Here is a 21,543-nt window from a genome sequence, read left to right on the forward strand (position 1 = left end):
TCTGTGCATGACATGGGGGAGCTCCTCAACCCCCTGATCGGCCCTGCTCTGTGCGTGACAGGGTACGGAGCCCCAACCCCCTGATCGACCCTGCTCTGTGCGTGACAGTGTACGGAGCCCCATCCCCCCTGATGGGCCCTGCTCTGTGCGTGACAGGGGGCAGCGCCCCCCCCCCTGATCGGTCCTGCTATGTGCGTGACAGTGGGTGGCGCCGCAACCTCCCTATCGACCCTGCCTTGAGTGTGACAGGGGGCGGTGCCCAACCCCCTAATCGGCCCTACCCTGAGCGTGACTAGGGGTGGCATTGCAACCTCCCGATCCACCCTGCTCTGTGCATGACAGGGGGCGGCTCCCCAACTCCCCAATTGGCCCTGCTCTGAGCCCGACCAGGGGCTGCACCTAGGGATTGGGCCTGCCCTCTGCCACCTGGGAGCAGGCCTAAGCCAGCAGGTCATTATCTCTCGAGGGGTCCCAGACTGCGAGAGGGCACAGGCCGGGCTGAGGGACCCCCTCTCCCCCCCCAAGTGCACAAATTTTTGTGCACCGGGCCTCTAGTCCTATATAATAAAAGGCTAATATCAAATAGACCGGATGGCGGAACAACCCAACAACTGGTCGCTATGATGTGCACTGACCACCAGGGGGCGTGCAGGGAATATGGTGGGCATTGGCAGCAGGTGGCACAGCGTGGAACATGGTGGGCGTCGGCTGCGGCAGGATGGTGGAGGTGAGCAGGGGTGCCAGACCAAGGTGGGGTGCTGGTCGCTGTCATTGGGTTGAGCCTCTGGTGGTTACTGAAAATTCTTTGCTCCTGCACACTGCAGTCCTGCCCAGCACTCGCACCTGCTGCTGGCGCTGGCCCTGCTTGCACCCACTGCTGGTGCTGGAGCCCCCACTTGCACCCACTGCCGGCACTGGGCTTCTTCACCTCCCCCTGCTTCTGAGGCATGATCAGGGCAGCAGCCACCACTCCCACCCGCTGATGGTGCTGGCCCTGATCACCCCTCAGGGCTTCTCCACCTCCCCCTGCTCCTGAGGGGCGATTGGGGCAGCAGCTGCCACTCACACCTGCTGATGGCGCCGGCCCCAATTGCTCTGTGCTGTCAGAGGTGTGAGCAGGGTTGGCGCAGTCGGTGCATGGGAGCAGCAGCGGGGGTGGGGGGGTGGGGGGGGAGAGGGGCTGCTGGCAGACAGGGGACCAGGGGCCATGGCGGGAGGGGCTGGGCGGGGGTGCAGAAGATGGGCTGAGACCCGCCCCTGTGCCCACTGCAGCCTCAAGCCCCACAGTTCCTTTCAAGGTGCACTGGGCCCCTAGTAGTTTAATAAAAAATCAGAATGAAAGGAGGGTTAATGGAGATGCAAGCCACCTGTTATGGGAGCATGAGGGGAATAGTTAGGACTTGGGAAATCTATGAGACATTTTTAAACTTGACTTTTTAAAAAAATAAGTATTTTTCTATAATTTTGGTCTTTCTTGAACTTTTAAAAAATTAATATTATTTATTTTTTAAAAATTTTAATTGATTTCAGAGAGAGGAAAGGAGAGGAAGAGAGAGATAGAAACATCAATGATAAGAGAGAATCACTGATTGCTGCCTCCTGCACACCCCACATTGGGATAGAGCCTGCAACCTGGGCATGTGCCCTGACTGGGAATTGAACTGTGACCTCATGGTTCATGGGTCAGCGCTCAACCACTGAGCCATGCTGGCCAGGCTTTCTTGAAGTTTTGACCAAATGTTAGGAATCTGAAAAGTGGTGTTTTAGTTTCTTTTGTGCCTTCCTCCAAGGCAGGGGTCCTCAAACTTTTTAAACAGGGGGCCAGTTCACTGTCCCTCAGACCGTTGGAGGGCCGGACTATAGTTTAAAAAAAAACTATGAACAAATTCCTGTGCACACTGCACATATCTTATTTTGAAGTAAAAATACAAAACGGGAACAAATACAATATTTGTATTTGCATGTGGCCTGCGGGCCGTAGTTTGAGGACCCCTGCTCCAAGGGGTTCAAAAGTTCTTAAAGTGAGATTTGAGTAGATATGGCACCTGTATTTTGAATGACACACCTGCCTAATAAGTGATGTTTTATCCCCTAAGACTAGGGTGGCTGACCTGGTTTGTTTTGTTGTCCCAGGATAATTGGTGTTCTCCCTCTCTTGCTCAGGAGTACCCTGGTTTGGAGGAATATTTATGTGTCCCCAAATTGAGATAGCATGACCTTTTAGAGGTAGATTCTATATGCCAAAAATATGACGAAAATATCTTTATATTTTTGTTTTTTTCACTCTTTTGTTTCTACATAGTCTGCTATTAATATACCAAAATACAATTTAAAAAATTCAAAATATGTGTAATGCCTTAGTCAAGAGATAAAACTAAATATTGTTTATATTATGCAAATTTAAGAAAGTCAGTAGCCCTCCTTTGTACAAAGTATTTCTTTTTTTTTTAAATATATTTTATTGATTTTTTTACAGAGAGGAAGGGAGAGGGATAGAGAGTCAGAAACATCGATGAGAGAGAAACATCGATCAGCTGCCTCCTGCACACCCCCAACCGGGGATGTGCCCGCAACCAAGGCACATGCCCTTGGCTGGAATCGAACCCGGGACCCTTGAGTCCGCAGGCCAACGCTCTATCCACTGAGCCAAACCAGTCAGGGCCAAAGTATTTCATATATATATATATATATATATATATATATATATATATATATATATATAATGCTAGATACTAAAAGTGTCTAGTTTTTCTCCCTTCTATTTTCTGCTTTAATTGAAGTAAAATATTATTTGAAAAGGATGTAGAAAATACTAGGGAGGAATAAGACTGCTAATGGTAGAAAATATACATTTGATTTAAAATTTTATTTTATTTTTACCATCACTATTTATCCTTCTGTGCTCTCTTCCACCTCCACCCTCCACCTCACAATCACCACACTGCCCTGCACCTACCCCCTGCTCCCTGTACCCACCCCCTGATCACTGTGTCCTCCCCGCTCCCCTGCACCCTCCCTTACCCTGTGGTCTGGAGCAGGCTCGGTACTCAGCCCTGGTCGGGGTACATGAGGGAGGCAACCAATCGATGTGACTCTCACATTGATGTTTCTCTCTCTCTGTCTCTCCCCCTCCTTTCCATTCTCAATAAAAACATCAATGGAAAAAATATCCCTGGGTGAGGATTAAAATAAAACGAAACAAAAAAGAGTTGATATTACTAAATGTCAGAGTAGGACTTACTGATTTTGTGCTAGTTTGTTTTATATAGTTCCTCTGCACCTTCCCTCCTCCCTGTGTATGTGGCAGGTAACTCCATTGATAGCTCCTCTGACTCTTGGATGTGCTCTTCAAGCTTGTTTGGTTGGGGATCCTCACCTGGTTCATGTGTAGTACACTAATTTTCCCCCCTTCATCATTTTAAGCATTGGTTTTTATACCTTGAAAAATCTTACATAGAATTCACTTATGTAATCAAGTCCTTGATGGATTAAAGTCCTAAGTGGAGCCTTAGAAGAAGGAATGGAAGTACTCAGAGCCCATGAATACAGTTCTTTTAAAATTTGTAATTGAAGGTGAGGCATCTGCCATGTCTATGACTTAGTGGCCATCTCACTTTGAGTGTCCAACTTAAAGATATTCTGTTTTCTATTCAAGTACCTTCTATATGATGATTTATCTTACTTTTCACAAACCAGTATTTTAGGAGCAAATGTCTTAAGAATAGATGAAGGAGAATGATGTTATTAGAAGAACAGAGGAAGAAGTAACACATGTACTAAGCATTTTTATATTGTTGCATAGAAGGCTAGATGGCAACAGAGATTTGCATTGTGCCTGGAAAGTGGCTGATCTGCCAAGGACAACATTTCCACTTCATTTACATTCAGGTATGGTCATGTGACAAGTTGTTGCCAATGGAATGTGAAGTATTCTCTTCTGGGCTGAGGTGGTTAAGAGGCAGCTGCACATTCTCCAATCTCTTTTTAAAAAAAAAATTCTTTTTTGTAATGTATTTTTATTGATTTCAGAGAAGAAGGTAGAGGGAGAGAGAGATAGAAACATAAATGATGAGAAGGAATCATTGATTGGCTGCCTCCTGCATACCCTGTATAGGGGATTGAACCTGCAACCTGGGCCTGTGCCCTTGGCCAGAGTTGAACCAGGGACCTTTCAGTCCACAGGCTGACACTCTATCCATTGAGCCAAACCAGCTAGGACTCTAATCTCTTTTTGTGGCAGTTTGTGAAGCCAAGTGTGGAAAGTGACAGTTACAAGATGAAAAGAGCCTGTATTCTTGAATTATTACCAATACTTGCACAGGGATTGTATACAAGGACACTTCTGTTGTATTAAACCAAGATATTAACACAGTTTGGACTTTATCTGTTAAAGGAGCTTGCATTGCTCTAACACACATCTTAATTTAATATTAATCTACCTTGTGAAGTAGATATTATTTCTTTCATAAATGAGGAAGAGAAGTAATTTCCATTTAGGACAGAGCAGATCTGATTGAAAAGCGAATGACTTCTCCATTATAACATGTTGAATCTTTGAGAAAAGACGTTAGTTGAGATAGAATAAATCCCAACCTTTCAGATTACAAATTTTAGTTTATAGCAGTAATTTTTTTCTATGGACACTGACAAGATATTGGTAAGGTAAGAAAATTCTTAATTGTTGTAAGTGAATTTAGATTTTAATGAGACTCCTTTTTAAAAAAATCCTCACCCAAGGATATTTTCCCATTTATTTTTAGAGAGAGTGGGAAGGAAGGAGGGAAAAGAAGAGAGATAGAGGGAGAGAGAGAGAAACACTGATGTGAGAGAGATACATTGACTGGTTGCCTCTTGTATGTGCCCTGACTGGGCTGGGGCTTCAGCCTGCAACCCAGGTACATGCCCTGGACTGGGAATCAAACCCACAACCCTTTGGTCCACAGGCTGACGGTCTAACCACTGAGAAAAACAGGCCAAGCTAGCCTTCTTTTTACTGGGTTGCCTCTCCAGAGACAGATGAAATTCTCAGATTTACTATTTTGATGTTTTTGGCAAAGGATTTTGTGGGAGGAGTGGTAAGACAATTATTCAGGGCTGCAATACTTATTAGCTATGAAGGCCTTAGGATCTAAGCCTTCATTTATGACTGTGTTCACTGTTTCACCCTTGCTCACCTATGTTCCAGATGTCAGGGTCAGGAATCTGATTGTCAGCATTAGAAAGTTTTTCAGTTGATTCCAAATGCAGGAAAATCACTTTTGGAAGATTAAATGGCTCTGAAATAAAGCAGAATGGAAGTTGTAGAAGCAGAGTAGAATGTTCCTTCTGTGTTTTATTCCTCTCACTCAACTAAGACTTCCATAGCTATGAAATATGGAGGGCAGGGAGCAATAGAATTTGATACCACTTATCTGCCCCCAAAATAAAAAACTTACGTTCACCATTGGCAATTCTATTGACACAGTTAGCTTCATGTTCCTTGAGCCTTTTGATTAGGACAACATGACAAGCATTATATTTGCCATTAGCCATCTTTCTAGTTACATTTGGATTTTTCTAAAAGGCAAAAGTTCTTGTTAAATGGCTATCAGGTTTTTCCTGTATTCCACCCTCTATTCCTTTCTGGAAATGCTGAAGACATTAAGAACTGAGAACTGCTAGATGGTATGGATGGCCAGAAGCCTGTTCTTTTTTTTTTTTTTTTTTTTAAGTATTTAACCTTTTGTATTTTGAGTTTATTTTCCCCCCTCCAGTGACTTAACAGTTCTTATGAGGAAAACGCACCTTTCTACATGAGGCCAGATGATATTGTAACCTGCTGGTTTGTAGCCCATTGTTTAGGTCATAAGAACATATTTCTAAAGCTTTTGGTTCCATGATGCCTAAATAGCAGGGACCATGGATTGGCAAAGAAAATATTGACATTTGAGATCAGGTGACCTATTTTCTGTTCTCAAAAGAAGAATGGTATGAAAGATATGGGTATCTCAAGTCCTAGTTATGAAACTTTTGGATAACTCAAAGCAATAACCTAGCCAGTTAGATAACAGGAGAAATTCACTGCTTATGTGTCTTGGAAGAACAAAAACTAACATTTATACATTTTTTTTAGTCTTATAGGTTGTTTTAAGTAGAGCACTTTAAATAGAGTATTAAACAGGCAGGCTTCCTGGGAATACTCATAGTACTGGCTTAAGATGAAGTTTAACACCATAAGCTTGAGTGCTGGAGAAAGCAACCTGAGGCAGCTGGTTCATTTAGCCTTGCCCTCTTCCACCTCTTCTCCAAACGTATCTAAATTAAGATCTTTGCCAGAGGAGAATGCTACTTGTCAGATAAGTCAGCATAGCTACTTTTGGGGAGAGAGGATTGGAAGAAGGAACAATATCATGTTTAAATTCAGGCTACTTTATACTTATCTAAGAACTAGAGGCCCGGTGCATGAAATTTGTGCATGGCAGGGGTTGGGGGTGTCCCTCAGCCTGGCCTGCACCCTCTCACAATCCGGGACCCCTTGGGGGATGTCCGACTGCCGGTTTAGGCCCGATCCCACTGGCAGTTGGACATCTCTCTCACAATCTGGGACTTATGGCTCCTAACCGCTCGCCTGCCTGTCTGCCTGATCGTCCCTAACCACTCTGCCCACCTGCCTTGTCACCCCTAACCACTCTGTCTGCCTGCCTGATCGCCCCTAACTGCCGCTGCCTGCCTGCCTGCCTGCCTGATCACCACTAACTGCCTCTGCTTTGGCCCCGCCCGCCATGGCTGCTGCCTCTGCTGCGGTGGCTTCGTCTGGAAGGTCGTCGGAATGACGTCTGGAAGGTCATTTGGCTGTCTGGTCTAATTAGCATATTACGCTTTTATTATAGATGCCAGTCTGAAATCTCTAAAGTTGCAGGTATTAACATGAAGACTCCCAGAAGTGAACTAAGAACACACCATCTAAAATCTGTTGCATTTTACTGCCTATAGGAGGTCTACTTTCCCTTATGCTGTCTTTAGCTATCCCAGCAGACATTCACTTCAAGGACTCCCAAGTTTCCAGGCAACAGCTATAGCTAAGATTTCTGCAAAGCAGGGACAGCATAGTCTGATAAGGGGGAAAAAAAGATCAAGGCAGACTGGCATAAGCAGCAAGGATTGAAAAGTGCCTAGAATAGCCCATTTCAATTCTGCTTTGTATCATGCCTCAGGCATAGACAAAGGGCGCAGAACTAGACTGTTAAATGTCAGTTTTCCTGAGGGCATTTAGGTGATTAAGTCCAGGGATTTAGATTCAGGTACCTTTCAGGAACATAAACCAGGGTGGTTATTTAAAGCTTACACTGCATATTAATGATTATATTAGAGCCATGAACACTTACTATGAAGTAAATTGGGTCCCTGGAAAATAAGGACTACAGTGCAGCTTCTGGTCAAGGTGGGGGTAGTAGGTAAATGTGATACACGAATCCTCCCATGACCACAGCAGAATTACAACTAAACTACAGAACAATCATCATTTAGAACCACCAGAATTCTAGCTGAATAGAAGTCCTAGGGACATAAAGAAGAAGCCACATGGAGACTGGTACGAGGGACAGAGACATGGAACAGGCTGGTTCCACACCCAAGTGTGGTGGATAAAAATTGGGAGAGATTTCTTGGTTGCAGAGGTCCCCCCTGAGGAGTGAGGGGTCCCAGCTCCACACTAGATCCCCCAGTTCAGGGTTCCAGTGCCAGGAAGAGAAGTCCCTATAACTTCTGGTTATAAAACTCAGCGGGGATTGAGGCTGAGTGAGATGAAGGGCAGCTGGAGTTGCAAGAGTTCCTCTTAAAGGGCCCATGCAGGGAATTACTCAGATTTTCTTGCTCTTAGTGCAGCACTGGAGCAGCAGCTCAAAAGACACCAGGGACATACAGGGAGGAACTGAATTGTCTGGCATTAGGGCAAGAGCTGGAGGGTCAGTTTTCTCCCAGACAGAAGTGCTGGCAGAGGCCATTGTTCCTTTTCTGAGCTCTCCCCACACAGACCCAGAAGGCTGATGTCATATCCGAGCCTCTGTCAACCTGCCTACCATCATTAGCCCAATCCCTGGTAATTCCCTGAGACTCTGACCCACCCAACTTTCAAGCTCAACCAAGCTGTTTCTAGTGACTTTTCCAATGGCCTGTCTTGGCTCAGGCTTCAAACTTTCCTAAAAATCTCTCAAACAAGCAGCATCTGGCCTCAGCGTGCTCAGTATCTCATGCTAAGGGGCCTCAGGTTTGGCACTAGTGGCAACTGGCCTTGGTCCACAGCTTGGCTTTGCCTGGGCACTTCCAAGCCCAGCACAAGTAGCAACCATCTGCAGATTACTTTGTAGCTCATGCTCGGCAACCTTGGGCAGAACACATGTGGTGGCTGACCTTGGCCTGCACCTCCCAGGAGACCCCAGAGATAGTGCACCAGATGGACAGCTTTAGACCACATCAAAGCACCACCTCAACAAACAACACACTCAAGGGGCAGACTAAGCAGGCATCAGGGCCCTGCTGAAGTAAGTCCTGCTTTGTGGGTTGGGCCCCTGCACAGTTGATCCTCCATGGTGGTTGCAACAAGTCCTTGCAGCTGAATGGCCTTGGGTTAAGTCCCTCCCATTGATGTGCCAGCAGCAATTAAGGATCAACTACAACAGGAGGGTGTACATAGCCCACATGGTGGAGTGAGGATGTACCTGGAGTGCCCAGCTTGGGTGACTGGGGAGGCTTTGCCACTGGGCCCTACAGAATATCTATACTAATAAAAGGGTAATATGCTAATTAGGCCAGGAACCGGGAGACCTTCCGGATGACCGTCCTGGGATTGATGGCGCAGGCCGGGTGGGAAACACCTGCCTCTGCTCTGCCATTGATCCCAGAGTCCCAGCAGGGTGGGCAGGGCCTCTGTGTGGGCGGGGATCAATGGTGATCCCAGGCCTGTTGGGAAAGGCCTCCCTTTGTTCTGCCATTGATCGCAGAGCCCAGGCCTGGTGGGCAGGGCCTCCCTGTGGGCAGGGATTAATGGCAGAGCCCAGGCCAGGTGGTAAACGCCTGCCTCTGCTCTGCCATTGATCCGAGAGCCCCAGCAGGGTGGGCAGGGCCTCTGTGTGGGCAGGAATCAATGATGAGACCAGGCCTGGTCAGCAGGGCCTCCCCGTAGGTGGCAATGAATGGCAGAGCCCAGGCCAGGTGGGAAGGGCCTCCCTCTGTGGGGCATCGATCTGGGGGGTGGGGGGGGCCCATGATCCATCACCCCACAGAGGGAGGCCCAGGCCACCAGCCAGTGACACTGTGGCAAGTGGGCGGGGCCTGCCAGGTATCTCCCCACAGAGGGAGGCCCAGGCCAGCCAAGCAATGGCACCCTATGCCTTTTGCCCACAGAGGGAGGCAACCACTGGCAGAGTGGGGGTAGCGCTGCACAGATGGCAAGCAGTGGCAGCCTTGGGGTGGGGCCAGCTTCTGGCAGCCGTGGGAAGGAAAGCTCCAATAGGCCCCTTCCCCCACCAGCCCTGCCCCCAATTGCCCCCCCCCCCCCCACTCCCACTCCTGACCCTGACAGTAGGGAAGAGGGAGCTTGATTCCAACTGTTCCTCCCCAGGCCTTAGTTGATGACAGAATATATTTGAAGACCAACTATTGCCACAATCTTCTATACTAATAAAAGGGTAATATGCTAATTAGACCAGGAGCCTTCCAGAAGACCTTCTGGACATCCTTCCGGACAAAGCCATGGTGGCAGGGCCAAGGCAGAGGTAGTTAGTGGCAATCAGGCCAGGAGGAGAAGGGCAGTTGGGGGTGAGCAGGCCGGCAGGGGGGGCAAGTTGGAGGCAATCAGGCCAGCAGGGGGCAGATGGGGGTGAGAAGGCCGGGAGAGGGGCAGTTGGGGGCAAGCAGGCCAGCAGGCAGAGTGGTTAGGGGCTATCAGGCAGGCAGGCAGGTGAGCAGTTAGGTGCCAGCAGTCCCGGATTGCAAGAGGGATGTCTGACTGCTGGGCTGAGGCATATCACCCCCTCCCCCGCTTTCGTGCACAGGGATTGGGCCTAAACCGGCAGGGGGGTGTCCAGGGGTCCCAGATTGGAGAGGGTGCAGGCCAGGCTGAGGGACACCCCCCGTGCACAAATTTTGTGCACTGGGCCACTAGTCTACTACATAAGACCATTCTACCAAGCCCAGGAGATGTAGCAGCTCTACCTAATACATAGAAACAAACACTGGGAAGCTTCCAAAATGAGGAGATAAGAAACATGTCCCAAATGAAAGAACAGAACAAAACCCCAGAAAAGGAGCTAAACAAAACGGAGACAAGCAATATACTACATGCAGAGATCAAAACACTGAACTTAGGGGAGGAGTAGTTGAACTTAGTAAGAACTTCAACAAAGATACAGGAAACATAAAAATGGAACTGAAAAACATAAAAAAGAACCAGTCGGAAATGAAGAATACACAGTGGAGTAGATAGAAGCAGAGGATCAAATCAGAGATTTTGAAGAAGCAGAAACCACCCAATCAGAACAACGAAAAGAATAAAGAATCCAAAAAGTGAGTATAGTATAAGGAGCCTCTGGGACAACTTCAACATACCAACATTCGTATCATGGAGGTGCTGGAAGGCAGAAGAGAGAGAGCAAGAAATTGAAAACCTATCTGAAAAAATTATGATGAAAACCTTCCTTAACCTGGTGAAAAAAATAGACATACAAGTCTAGAGGGTCCTGCACTAGATCAACCCAAATTAGCCCACACCAAGACACATAAAAGCAGCAAGAGAAAAGCAGTTGGTTACCTACAAGGGAGCTCCCATAAGACTGTCAGTGGATTTCTCAACTGAAACTTTGCGGGCCAGAAGGGATTGGCAAGAAATATTCAAAGTGATGAAAAGTAAGAACCTACAACCAAGATTATTTTACCCAGCAAAGCTATCATTTAGAATTGAAGGACAAATAAAGAGCTCCCCAGACAAGAAAAAGCTGAAAGAGTTCATCACCACCAAATCAGTATTACATAAAATGTTAAATGGCCTTCTTTAAAAAGAAGAAAAAAAGATTTAAAAAATGGCCCTGACCGGTTTGGCTCAGCGGATAGAGCGTCGGCCTGCGGACTGAGGGGTCCCAGGTTCGATTCTGGTCAAGGGCATGTACTTTGGTTGCGGGCACAACCCCAGTGGGGGGTGTGCAGGAGGCAGCTGATCGATGTTTCTCTCTCATTGATGTTTCTAACTCTCTGTCCCTCTCCCTTTCTCTCTGTAAAAAATCAATAAAACATATAAAAAATAAAAATAAAAAATGAATAAAATGACAATAAATACATTTCTATCAACAATAGAATCTAAAAGATAAATGAACAAGCAGAACAGAAAGAGACTCATAGATACAGAGACCATTTTGATGGTTGCCAGATGGGAGGGGAGTTAGTGGGATGGGTGAAAAAGGTGAAGGGAATAAGAAGTACAAATTGGTAGTTACAAAATAGTCACAGGGATGTAAATAGCATAGGGAATATTGCCAGTAATTTTGTAATAACTACGTATGGTGTCAGATGGGTACTGGATTTATTGAGATGATCACTTAGTTATATACTGTCTAACCACTGGGTTACACACCTGAAACTAAGATAATATTGTATGTCAGTTGTAATTGAAAAGGAAATTTTTTTTTTTTTAAAGGGCTAGCCCTAGCTGGTTTGGCTCAGTGGACTGAGTGTCGGCCTGCGGACTAAAGGGTCCCAGGTTTGATTCCAGTCAAGGGCACATGCCTAGGTTGTGGGGTCGATCCCCAGTGGGGGGCATGCAGGAGGCAGCCGATCAATGATTTTCATCATTGATGTTACTATCTCTCTCTCCCTCTCCGTTCCTCTCTGAAATCGGTAAAAATATATTTAAAAATAATAAAGGCTACAATATAATCCAGTATATATAGTTATCTTTAGATTTTTAAAGATAATGGGAAAAGATACATTAATACCTACCAGTAAATGTTGTCCTCAGAGAACCCCAAACCTTTATTTTAGTCAACAGCCTAGAAAAGTATGAAGTTTGACCACGCTGATAAGACTGGTCTTAATAAACAAAGAGTGCTTCAGAATAGGCAGTGAGAATTGGCAACTTTGAACTATTCACCTAATTCTATATAATAAAACCCTAATATGCAAATCGACAGAATGGTGGAACGACCACTCGCTATGATGCCCACTGACCACCAGGGGCAGACACTCAATCCAGGAGCTGCCCCCTGGTGGTCAGTGCGCTCCCACAGGGGGAGCACCACTCAGCCAGAAGCCGGGCTCACAACTGGTGAGTGTAGGGGCGGTGGCAGGAGCCTCTCCTGCCTCCACAGCAGCGCTAAGGAACCCTTGGGGGATGTCCAACTGCTGGCTTAGGCAGTTGGACATCCCCCGAGGGGTCCCGGACTGTGAGAGGGCACAGGCCGGGCTGAGGGAACCCTCCAGTGCACAGATGTTGTGCACCGGGCCTCTAGTTATTAATAGTTGAATATTGAAGTAGGGAGGCCAACATTATAATGGAGGCCATTTGGTTTAATATACATAGCCTTGGCGAGACCTTGATGTATCTTGACACTAAAAGATCTTGAGACCTACCTTATTCTTGAAGCATTTATCTCAAGAGTCCAAAGGGAAGTGTCATTCGAAGAGGGAAACAATTCTCTGTAAGGCAAAACAAGGCAAATAGCTGAAATTTGAGGAGAGGGAAAGCACAGTACCTTTCATTCAAGTGATATGAATCAATTTTCTGTTCAGGCTACTCAATTCCTCTTCTTCCACCATATGTTCTATGGTTTCTCCGAGATTTGGAAGTTTTTGATATTATATTTAAGTCTTGGAGAAGTGGTTTTCAATCCTGCTTGTGTATGAGAAACACTGAATAGTTTTAAAATGACAGATCCTTTGGCCCCACTCCAGAATGATTGGGTTAGACAGCCGTGGGCAAACTACGGCCCGCGGGCCGGATCCGGCCCGTTTGAAATGAATAAAACTAAAAAAAAAAAAGACCATACCCTTTTATGTAATGATGTTTACTTTGAATTTATATTAGTTCACACAAACACTCCATTCATGCTTTTGTTCCGGCCCTCCGGTCCAGTTTAAGAACCCATTGTGGCCCACGAGTCAAAAAGTTTGCCCACCCCTGGGTTAGATCCTTCACAAATGGGGTCTGGCTAACTGTGGCTTTAAGAGTTCTACAGGGGATTCTGATTTGTATCTAGGGTTACGAGGCCCTGCTCTGGTGTAATTAAACTACCTTTGGATGGGCTCCTTTCGTTTCTAGGAGGAACTGCCACATGATCTCTCCAATGAAGTTTCTCTAAAGACTACTAATTGGCATGATTAATCCCATTTTAAAACCTGGACCTTTTCTTTATGGGGTGCCAAATAGAATTCCACAGAAAGTGATAAGCTCGTGCATACTCATGCATACTCAGAAATCAAAATTTTACTTTTTTGTTGGCATTCCTAATTTAATGTACAGGTCTTGAGCCAAATGTTTATATATACCATATTATTTAATCACTTCCACAGTTATGTGAGGGATGACTACCATTTTATAGGTTAGGAAATTGGCTCAGTGGTGATAGATAGCCTAAAGTTAAAGAGCTAGTACATGTTTGAATATCATTATTGTTATTTGAGGTAATACATGTAAAGTACTTAAAGTATCTGGTTCACAGTAAATAGCTAGGTCATCACTTTATGTGTAGTAACTTATTTAATATTTCCCCTGAGTTAGGAAATATTAGCAATATCATTCCCATTTTATAGGGAGGGAAACTGGTTTATAAAACTGAGCTGGTGAGAGTTGGGATGTGAATTCAAGCTCTCTGGCTCCAGCACCTAAATCATAAGGCTTAGCTCACTGTATTCAACTACATTTGAACTCAAAATTCTGTCTGATGATGAAATATAGGCTTTTCTTATATACCAAGTACAGGCAAATAAGTGTTTCCAGGCCCAGCAATCTTACAGTTCAGCTGGGGTGGCAGTATAATATGAAATGGACAATTAAAGGTGAACCCGAATTTAAATGTAAAGTATCTACTATAGACCAAGTGTATAGGAGTTCAATAAAGGCTGGACTAGGGTCTATTTGTGCTAGATCCAGGAGATTGACTAGGATTTGGGTCAGCAAGAGGGAAAAGCATACATAAGGGAGAAAAGTAGAATGAACATAGCATATTCACAGTATACTGAGAACATGGTTCCCATAAGGTTGGGAAGTTCATATTAGGATACAGCAGAAAATAAGATTATCTTGATGTGGAAAGTCTTCAAGACAGTTTTAAGGATGAGGATAAGAAATGCAAGTGAGAAAGACCCAAAAGAACTATACTAACTTGCAAGAAGGCTACTGCTACACTGCTGCTCAGCTTCCTAGATGTTGGTATCTTACTGCCTTCTCTTTATTCTTCCCCATCAAGGTGAAAGACCAGTAGAAATCCTACAGATCTACCTGGGTTTCTTTGATAACAGCAGGTGATTCAAATATTCAGGGCTAGTATTCCTAATGCCATGCCCATAGCTTGCCAGGGACACACCAGTAAATAAACTGGAAGGCAGATTCTGTTTTCCAAAACTGCATTTTCCCTTGGAGATGTTTGAAATTTCACGTGTTAAGCATTGCCATCTTCATGTTTCTTTGAAAAATACATTCTCTTGGAAGCAAACATACTACGCATTCCTTAAATAATAATGCTAATCAGCTTCCCTCTCCCTTGGTCCCAGGATACATTGGGACAATGTGAGAGTCCTGGATATGGAAAGTGGCAATGGTTGAAAAGTGTGGAAAAGGTATTAGAAAGGAGGTATGAAGATAACTCTTGTTGTTTTTTTTAAAATATATTTTATTGATTTTTTACAGAGAGGAAGGGAGAGGGATAGAGAGTTAGAAACATTGATTCAGCTGCCTCCTGCACACTCCCCACTGGGGATGTGCCTGCAACCAAGGTACATGCCCTTGACCGGAATCGAACCTGGGACCCTTCAATCCCCAGGCCGACGCTCTATCCACTGAGCCAAACCGGTTAGGGCAATAACTCTTGTTTGATTTAGAATTTTTCTGAGGATCTTCTGCCTTGAAAGATGCTTGAAAGTGAGTTGGTTTCTTGAATTAGGGTGTTATAGCCTGGTTGGAATGGCAAGAATGTTTTAGTACTAAAATTCACTCAGTCTTCTAAGATTTAAAGTTTATTATTAATATCAGTTAATTTGGTTGTTCTTCATGGGGCCTATTTCCCAATTTAATCTTAATAATTCAACAAATAAATCAGCATATTTATTGAGTGGCTATTGTGTCCAGGAGGTGGTATCAGTGTTTCTCAACATGTGTCTGATGGAACATTTGCATCCAAACCTCCTAGTATTCTTGTAAATGCAGGATTCTAAGCCCCACTGCATATCTACCAATCCTGAATCTCCAGAGACAGGGATTGATCTCTTTCATAACTACCTTTATTTTTTTATTTTTATTTTTAAAAAATATATTTTATTGATTTCAGAGAGGAAAGGAGAGGGAGAGAGAGATAGAAACATCAATGACTAGAGAGAATCATGAATTGGCTGCCTCCTGCATGCCTCCTACTGGGGATAGAGCTGCAACCCGGGCATGTGCCCGTGACCTGAATTGAACCCGGAATCCTTCATTCCGCAGGCTGATACTCTATCCAATGAGCCAAACAAGCTAGAGCCATAACTACCTTTAAAAACCATTATAACCCTAGTTGGTTTGGCTTAGTGGATAGAGCATTGGCTTGCAGACTGAAGGTCCTGGGTTCGATTCCGGTCAAGGGCATGTACTTAGGTTGCAGGCTCGATCCCTGGCCCTGGTCGGGGCATGTGCGGAAGGTAACCAATGGATGTGTCTCTCTCACATCAATGTTTCTCTCTCTTTGTCTTTCACCCTCCCTTCCACTCTCTAAAAATCAAGTGAGAATTAACAAAAAAAACCCCACCAAAAATACCACCATTGTATTAGAGCAGTGTTCTCAAACTTGAGAGTGCATTGGGATCACCTGGAGGATTTGTTACACCAGAGGACTGGACCCTACCCCAGTGTTTTGGATTTAGTAGATCTGGGGTGGGGCCTCAGAATTTGTATGTCTAATAGATTTCCAGGTGATACTTATGTGACCACATTTTGAGTATCACTGTACTACAGCATTTCGAGGAGTATAAAGAAGTATAAGATACAATGCTTATCATTAAGGAGCTTATGATGTAATTGGGGGAGATAATACATACACTTAAAAATATAACAAGAAATTCAATAGCATATATATGTGTGTGTATATATATATATATATATATATATATATATATATATATATATATATATATAAAGATTTGACATTGGATGGGATAATTAAGAGGAATTGGGACTTAATCTGGGCCCTAAAGGATGGATGGGCCTAGGGTTCAGAAGAGAATCACAGAGGCATTCTTGATGGGGATATAAAAAAAGGAAATATAAAGGTGTATGGGAGTGGAGTGGTCAATATTTGTTTGTCTGATATAGAGCTTTATATGGGACACTAGTGGAGGAGTAAGGCCGAAAAGGTTGATGCCAGACTTTGAAGAGCCTTGAAAGCCTGTCTCTTTCCCCTGCCTCCACCCATTTCACAGCCTTAGCTGCACAGCTAGAAAGAGGAAGTCTCCCCTGCTGAATGTGCAAGAGGAAGCACAAGAGGGTTCGGAGGGCCTGTGAGCCACACTGACTGCTTTTACCCATGAGCCAATCATAGAGGCAACAGGAAGACCAGCACACCAAAAGGGCTGGGTGCTCCGCCCAGAGGGTGTCACCACCCAAGCTGAAAGTATCTGGGGAGATCAGGCATTGCTGTCCCATGTTCCGCTCTCTCGGTGGCCATCATGTCTTTGACCTCTGCCTACCAGCATAAATTAGCAGAAAAGCTCACTATCCTGAATGATCGTGGTCAGGGGGTTCTCATTCGTATGTATAACATCAAGAAGGTAAGCATGAGCAACTGGACTGGCACTAATTATTCTAGCAGTAGTAGGGCTGGGAACGCGGAGGCCAGCAGATCCAGTGGTTAGACTTTCTCCTCTTTCCCGCTGGCTTAACTGGTCTTCAGTCACTCGGATTATATAGAGTCGAAGCAGACAGGGAGGCTTTTTTCAGGGCTTCCCCTTTTTAGGTATGATTCTCACCCCAATGAGAGTGTTTGTTTTCTGCTGGGTATGGGGTAGGGGTGGTGTGGTAAATAATTGTGTTATAAGTCACTTGGGTAACAGTCTGGGGTCTAAAATTCTGGGTTGTATTGTTTATTGCTGACCCTTCACCCTCTGAAGATATCCAAAGTTGGGTCTCAGCAAAAACATCTCAAGAAGTACTTCCCCAAAAGGGGGAAAAATTGTTGTGATATTTACATTAGAACAGAAAGAGTAGTTGTTTTCTGAGGTACTTAGGGTCTGAGACAGCTCATGCTGTGGTTGCATATTTGTGTGTTTAGGATAGGAACTGTGGCATCAAGAGAAGCTGGCGGCAAGGGAAGTAAAGAGATAAAGACGGGTGGGAGTGGGGAGTTTCTCGAAGAGAGAATAGTGGACCTGGGGAGGGAACTTATGTGCATTTTTAAAATGAAGCAAATCACCAGGAACATGGTTTCTCGGTCCCCACATCTTCTTTCATAGCCCTTTGGGATGATTTACTTATACAGTGGACATAATTGTGACACTGAGTCTCCTGCAAAGTCTAACTCCTGAGAAGCTGCTTTTCTCACTCCTTCCGGCTTCAGCTGAAGGGTGGAGAGAGCTTCCTCTTTGTGCTGGGGCCAAGCAGACATTAAACTTTACACAGCAAGACAAGATGCCAGGTTATTTAGCTCTTCCGATAGTTGGCTTAATGTCCTTTAACTTGTTCCTGACCTACTCTTAAGCTTTTTTAATGAATCCCCAGATTCCCTTTCCCTAAGAGAGATTTTTGTGAGAATGAATGATGAAGGAAGAGATATGTTTATGGGGGGCAGTAGAAAGTGTTGAAATATAGTGTGGTTTTTCTGTGCAGACTTGTTCAGACCCCAAATCCAAGCCACCTTTCTTACTGGAAAAGTCCATGGAATCATCTCTCAAGTACATCAACAAGAAATTTCCCAACATAGATGTCCGAAACAGCACGGTGAGAATGCGATTCCTCTTCTCTCCTTTCTCTGAAATAACTCTATGCTTGGATGGCAGGAGATAGCATAGTCTTCTTTTAGTTTTCCTAGGCTCAATCACAGGGCTTCAGGTTATTGTAGTCTTGAGAATTCTGAGAAAGATAGAATTTTCTCAGGGTAAGTTGGAGCAAAGCATTGCCTCTTTCTCCATCGCAAAATTCATGAGAACACCGTTTTTGTAGAGGAAGACAGCTCTACCAACTCAGCAGAGTGCATATATTTTATTGTTGTTCCTGTTTCCCATTCAGTGTTTCCTTGTAAATTATCTTAGAACTAGAGGCCCAGTGCACGAAATTTGTGCAGGGGGGGAGGGCCCTCAGCCAAGCCTGCACCCTCTCCAATTGGGACCCCTCGGGGGATGTCCGATTGCCGGGGATCGGGTCTAAACAGGCAGTCGGACATCCCTCTCATAATCTGGGACCGCTGGCTCCTAACTTCTCACCTGCCTGCTTGCCTGATCGCCCCTAACTGCCCCCCCTGCTGGCCTGGTCACTCCCAACTGCCCCCCCGCTGGCCTGGTTGCCCCTAACTTCCCCCCCTGCCAGCCTGGTTGCCCCCAACTGCCTTCTGCTGGTCTGGTTGCCCGGAACTGCTCCCCTCCTCCACTGGCCTGGTCACCCCGAACTGCCCCCCTGCCTGCCTGGTTGCCCCCAACTGCCCCCCTGCTGGCCTGGGGTTGCCCCACACAGCCTGCTGTTCAGTCGTTTGGTCGTCCCTCACTAACCCCCTTGCTGGCCTTGTCGCCCCATGCAGCCTGCTGTTTGGTCGTTTACTGCTACTGTGATGGCGTCCTGGACAATTTGCATATTCCTCTATTATTAGTATAGATTATGCATCTGGTGGGATATCCCTTATGAATGTTAGCACTAGATTTCTTACCATCTCACTTGTAGCATCTTCTCATTCTGCTTCTTTTGACTTTGATAAACCTCTAGGGACCTTGAATTTTCCTCTCACTTAGCACTCTATATTTAGTCAGAATCACATGCAACTATCCTACCTCCTAGGTAAAAAATCTCCTCTGTTTAAAGACCCTCAGAGAGTTGGAGATTTCCCAAGTTCCTTTGTCAGTGTATTTCAAGTCTCTTCAAGAATGTTTTAGGTATAACGCCTATTCTTCTTGGGTTACTTTGAATACTTGTCTTCTTACTTTAAAAAACAATTTGTTTTGTATTTCTCTCAGCAACATTTAGGACCAGTACATCGGGAAAAAACTGAGATAATTAGATTACTCACCAACTACTACCAGTCATTTGTGGATGTCATGGAATTTCGGGTGAGCTCCCTTTAACTCAGGTCCCAGGGTGGGCATTGTCTTTCTGAGGCTATTCCTTCTTTAATAAATGTTCATTTATGTTGCTTAATATGATTTCTTTAAAAAATAAGATGTACTAATATGGAAGGGTATCTAAGTTATTAAATGAGCGTGAGTTATAGAATAGTGTATGATACAATTATATTTTTATTTTAAAAGATACTAAGCTTATACACTACACATAGTGTTAGTATATACGTAGGAAAGATTTGGAATATTATACATTAAACTAAAAATACCTAATTTATTAAACTTTACATTTTATATTATTTGAGTTAAAAATTTTAAAAGTATTATTCCCCAATATTTTATTACAAATATACTTCTCCTGGATTTCCTAATTGTTAGTATTTTGCAATGTTTGCTTATCTTCATTTTTTTTCCTGAACCATTGAGTTAATTGCAGACATCATGACATTTCCTTCCTAAATATTTTAGCATACAGCTGGTAAGGATGAGATATTTTCTTACATAACCCAAATACAATGATCATACTCAGGAAGTGTAAAATTTCTACAATATTATTAGTTAATATATAGCCCATATTCACATTCCTCTAGTTCAGTGGTTCTCAACCTTCTGGCCCTTTAAATACAGTTCCTCATGTTGTGACCCAACCATAAAATTATTTTCGTTGCTACTTCATAACTGTAATGTTGCTACTGTTATGAATTATAATGTAAATATCTGATATGCAGGATGGTCTTAGGCGACCCCTGTGAAAGGGTCGTTCGACCGCCAAAGGGGTTGCGACCCACAGGTTGAGAACCGCTGCTCTAGTTGTTTAGGGATCATACATTGATTTTAGTTGTCATGTCTCTTTAGTTTGTTTTCTTTTAATCCTCACTGGAAGATGTTTTTCATTGATTCTAGAGAGAGAGAGAGGAAGGGAGAGGGGGAGAGAGAGTGAGAGATAGTGAGAGAGAGAAACATTGATGTGAGAGAGAAACATATATAGGTTGCCTCTTACATGTGCCCCAACTGGGGATCAAACCTGCAACCTAGGTATGTGCCCTGAGCGGGAATTGAGCCCATGACCCTTCAGTGCATGGGATGGTGCATATGTTGATGCTCTAAAAAACTGAGCCACCCACCAAGGGCATGTCTCTTTAGTTTTTAATCTAGAATAGTTCCCAGACATTTTTTTGGTCTTTCTTGACACTGACCTTTTTGAAGAGTCCAGACTAGTTATTTTTGAGAATACCCCTCAATTTGGATTTGTCTGATTGTTAGCAGTGTTTGGTAGCAATACTACACGAGTGATATTTTATTTGAACTTTAAACCATGAGCATGTATTATTTTTGTCAATGTAAACAAACTAAACATTATTGAGTACAATACTTTTGAAAGGCAAATTTATGTGTTTCAAATACTTAAAAAATATTTTTATTGATTTCAGAGAGGAAGAGAGGGAGAGAGTTAGAAACATCAATGATGAGAGAAAATCATTGATCATCTGCCTCTTGCATGCTCCACACTGGGGATTGAGCCCGCAACCTGTGATAGTATTATAGTATTTCTTCAGATAGTACCATAGCATGGGACTCTGCCTCATGACCTATGTCTACCCTATGGAGATAATTCAGGCCATTGATCAGATCACATAATAAAGAGGGAAGTGGGGACATGAAAAACTGTAAGGTCTGAATGAGGGTCGTGATTAAGGAGGAGGTAGACATTGGTAGAGGTAGTGGAAAGAATGCTGGAAGCACTGGGATGATAAGATCAGGAAGAGTATATGTGACTTGTGTCTGTGGAAATATGGCATTTGGCAGGCTAAAGCCCTATAGGGGCCCATTGACAACTTACTGGGGAGAAACTCCCTCTATTCAGCTATGCCTTTCTTATGTTACTCAGTGGTTTCCTAAGACTTATAAGGGAGAGAACCCTTCCCTTCAAATTCTGGTAGTAGAAGTCATACTCTCTTTATTCTTTACTCATTCTCATCTCCAATTCTACCCTCAGGATCATGTATATGAACTTCTCAACACCATGGATGCCTGCCAGTGCCATTTTGATATTGTAAGATTCTGTGCAATTCT

General features: G+C 44.3%; 2 protein-coding genes across 2 annotated transcripts in view; one reads left to right on the forward strand and one right to left on the reverse strand.

Annotated features, from left to right (window-relative positions):
• Positions 1-5,160: 5,160 nt before the first annotated feature.
• Positions 5,161-5,877, reverse strand: GTSF1L (gametocyte specific factor 1 like). Its single transcript, XM_014461715.1, has 3 exons — positions 5,785-5,877; positions 5,436-5,556; positions 5,161-5,174 (listed from the first exon to the last, which is right to left on the reverse strand). Exons 1-3 carry the CDS (start codon positions 5,875-5,877, stop codon positions 5,161-5,163), a joined length of 228 nt encoding a protein of 75 aa, XP_014317201.1.
• A 10,920-nt stretch (positions 5,878-16,797) lies between these two features.
• Positions 16,798-21,543, forward strand: part of NCKAP1L (NCK associated protein 1 like) — a 44,144-nt gene continuing 39,398 nt past the window's right edge. Inside the window, exons 1-4 of the mRNA XM_006095812.2 lie at positions 16,798-16,980; positions 18,035-18,145; positions 19,369-19,461; positions 21,467-21,523. Coding sequence (XP_006095874.1) covers positions 16,879-16,980; positions 18,035-18,145; positions 19,369-19,461; positions 21,467-21,523 — 363 coding nt within the window. The 5' untranslated portion in view covers positions 16,798-16,878. The remainder of the gene's footprint in view (positions 16,981-18,034; positions 18,146-19,368; positions 19,462-21,466; positions 21,524-21,543) is intronic.

The sequence above is a fragment of the Myotis lucifugus genome, unplaced genomic scaffold, assembly GCF_000147115.1.
Source record: "Myotis lucifugus unplaced genomic scaffold, Myoluc2.0 scaffold_160, whole genome shotgun sequence".
NCBI lineage: Eukaryota > Metazoa > Chordata > Mammalia > Chiroptera > Vespertilionidae > Myotis > Myotis lucifugus.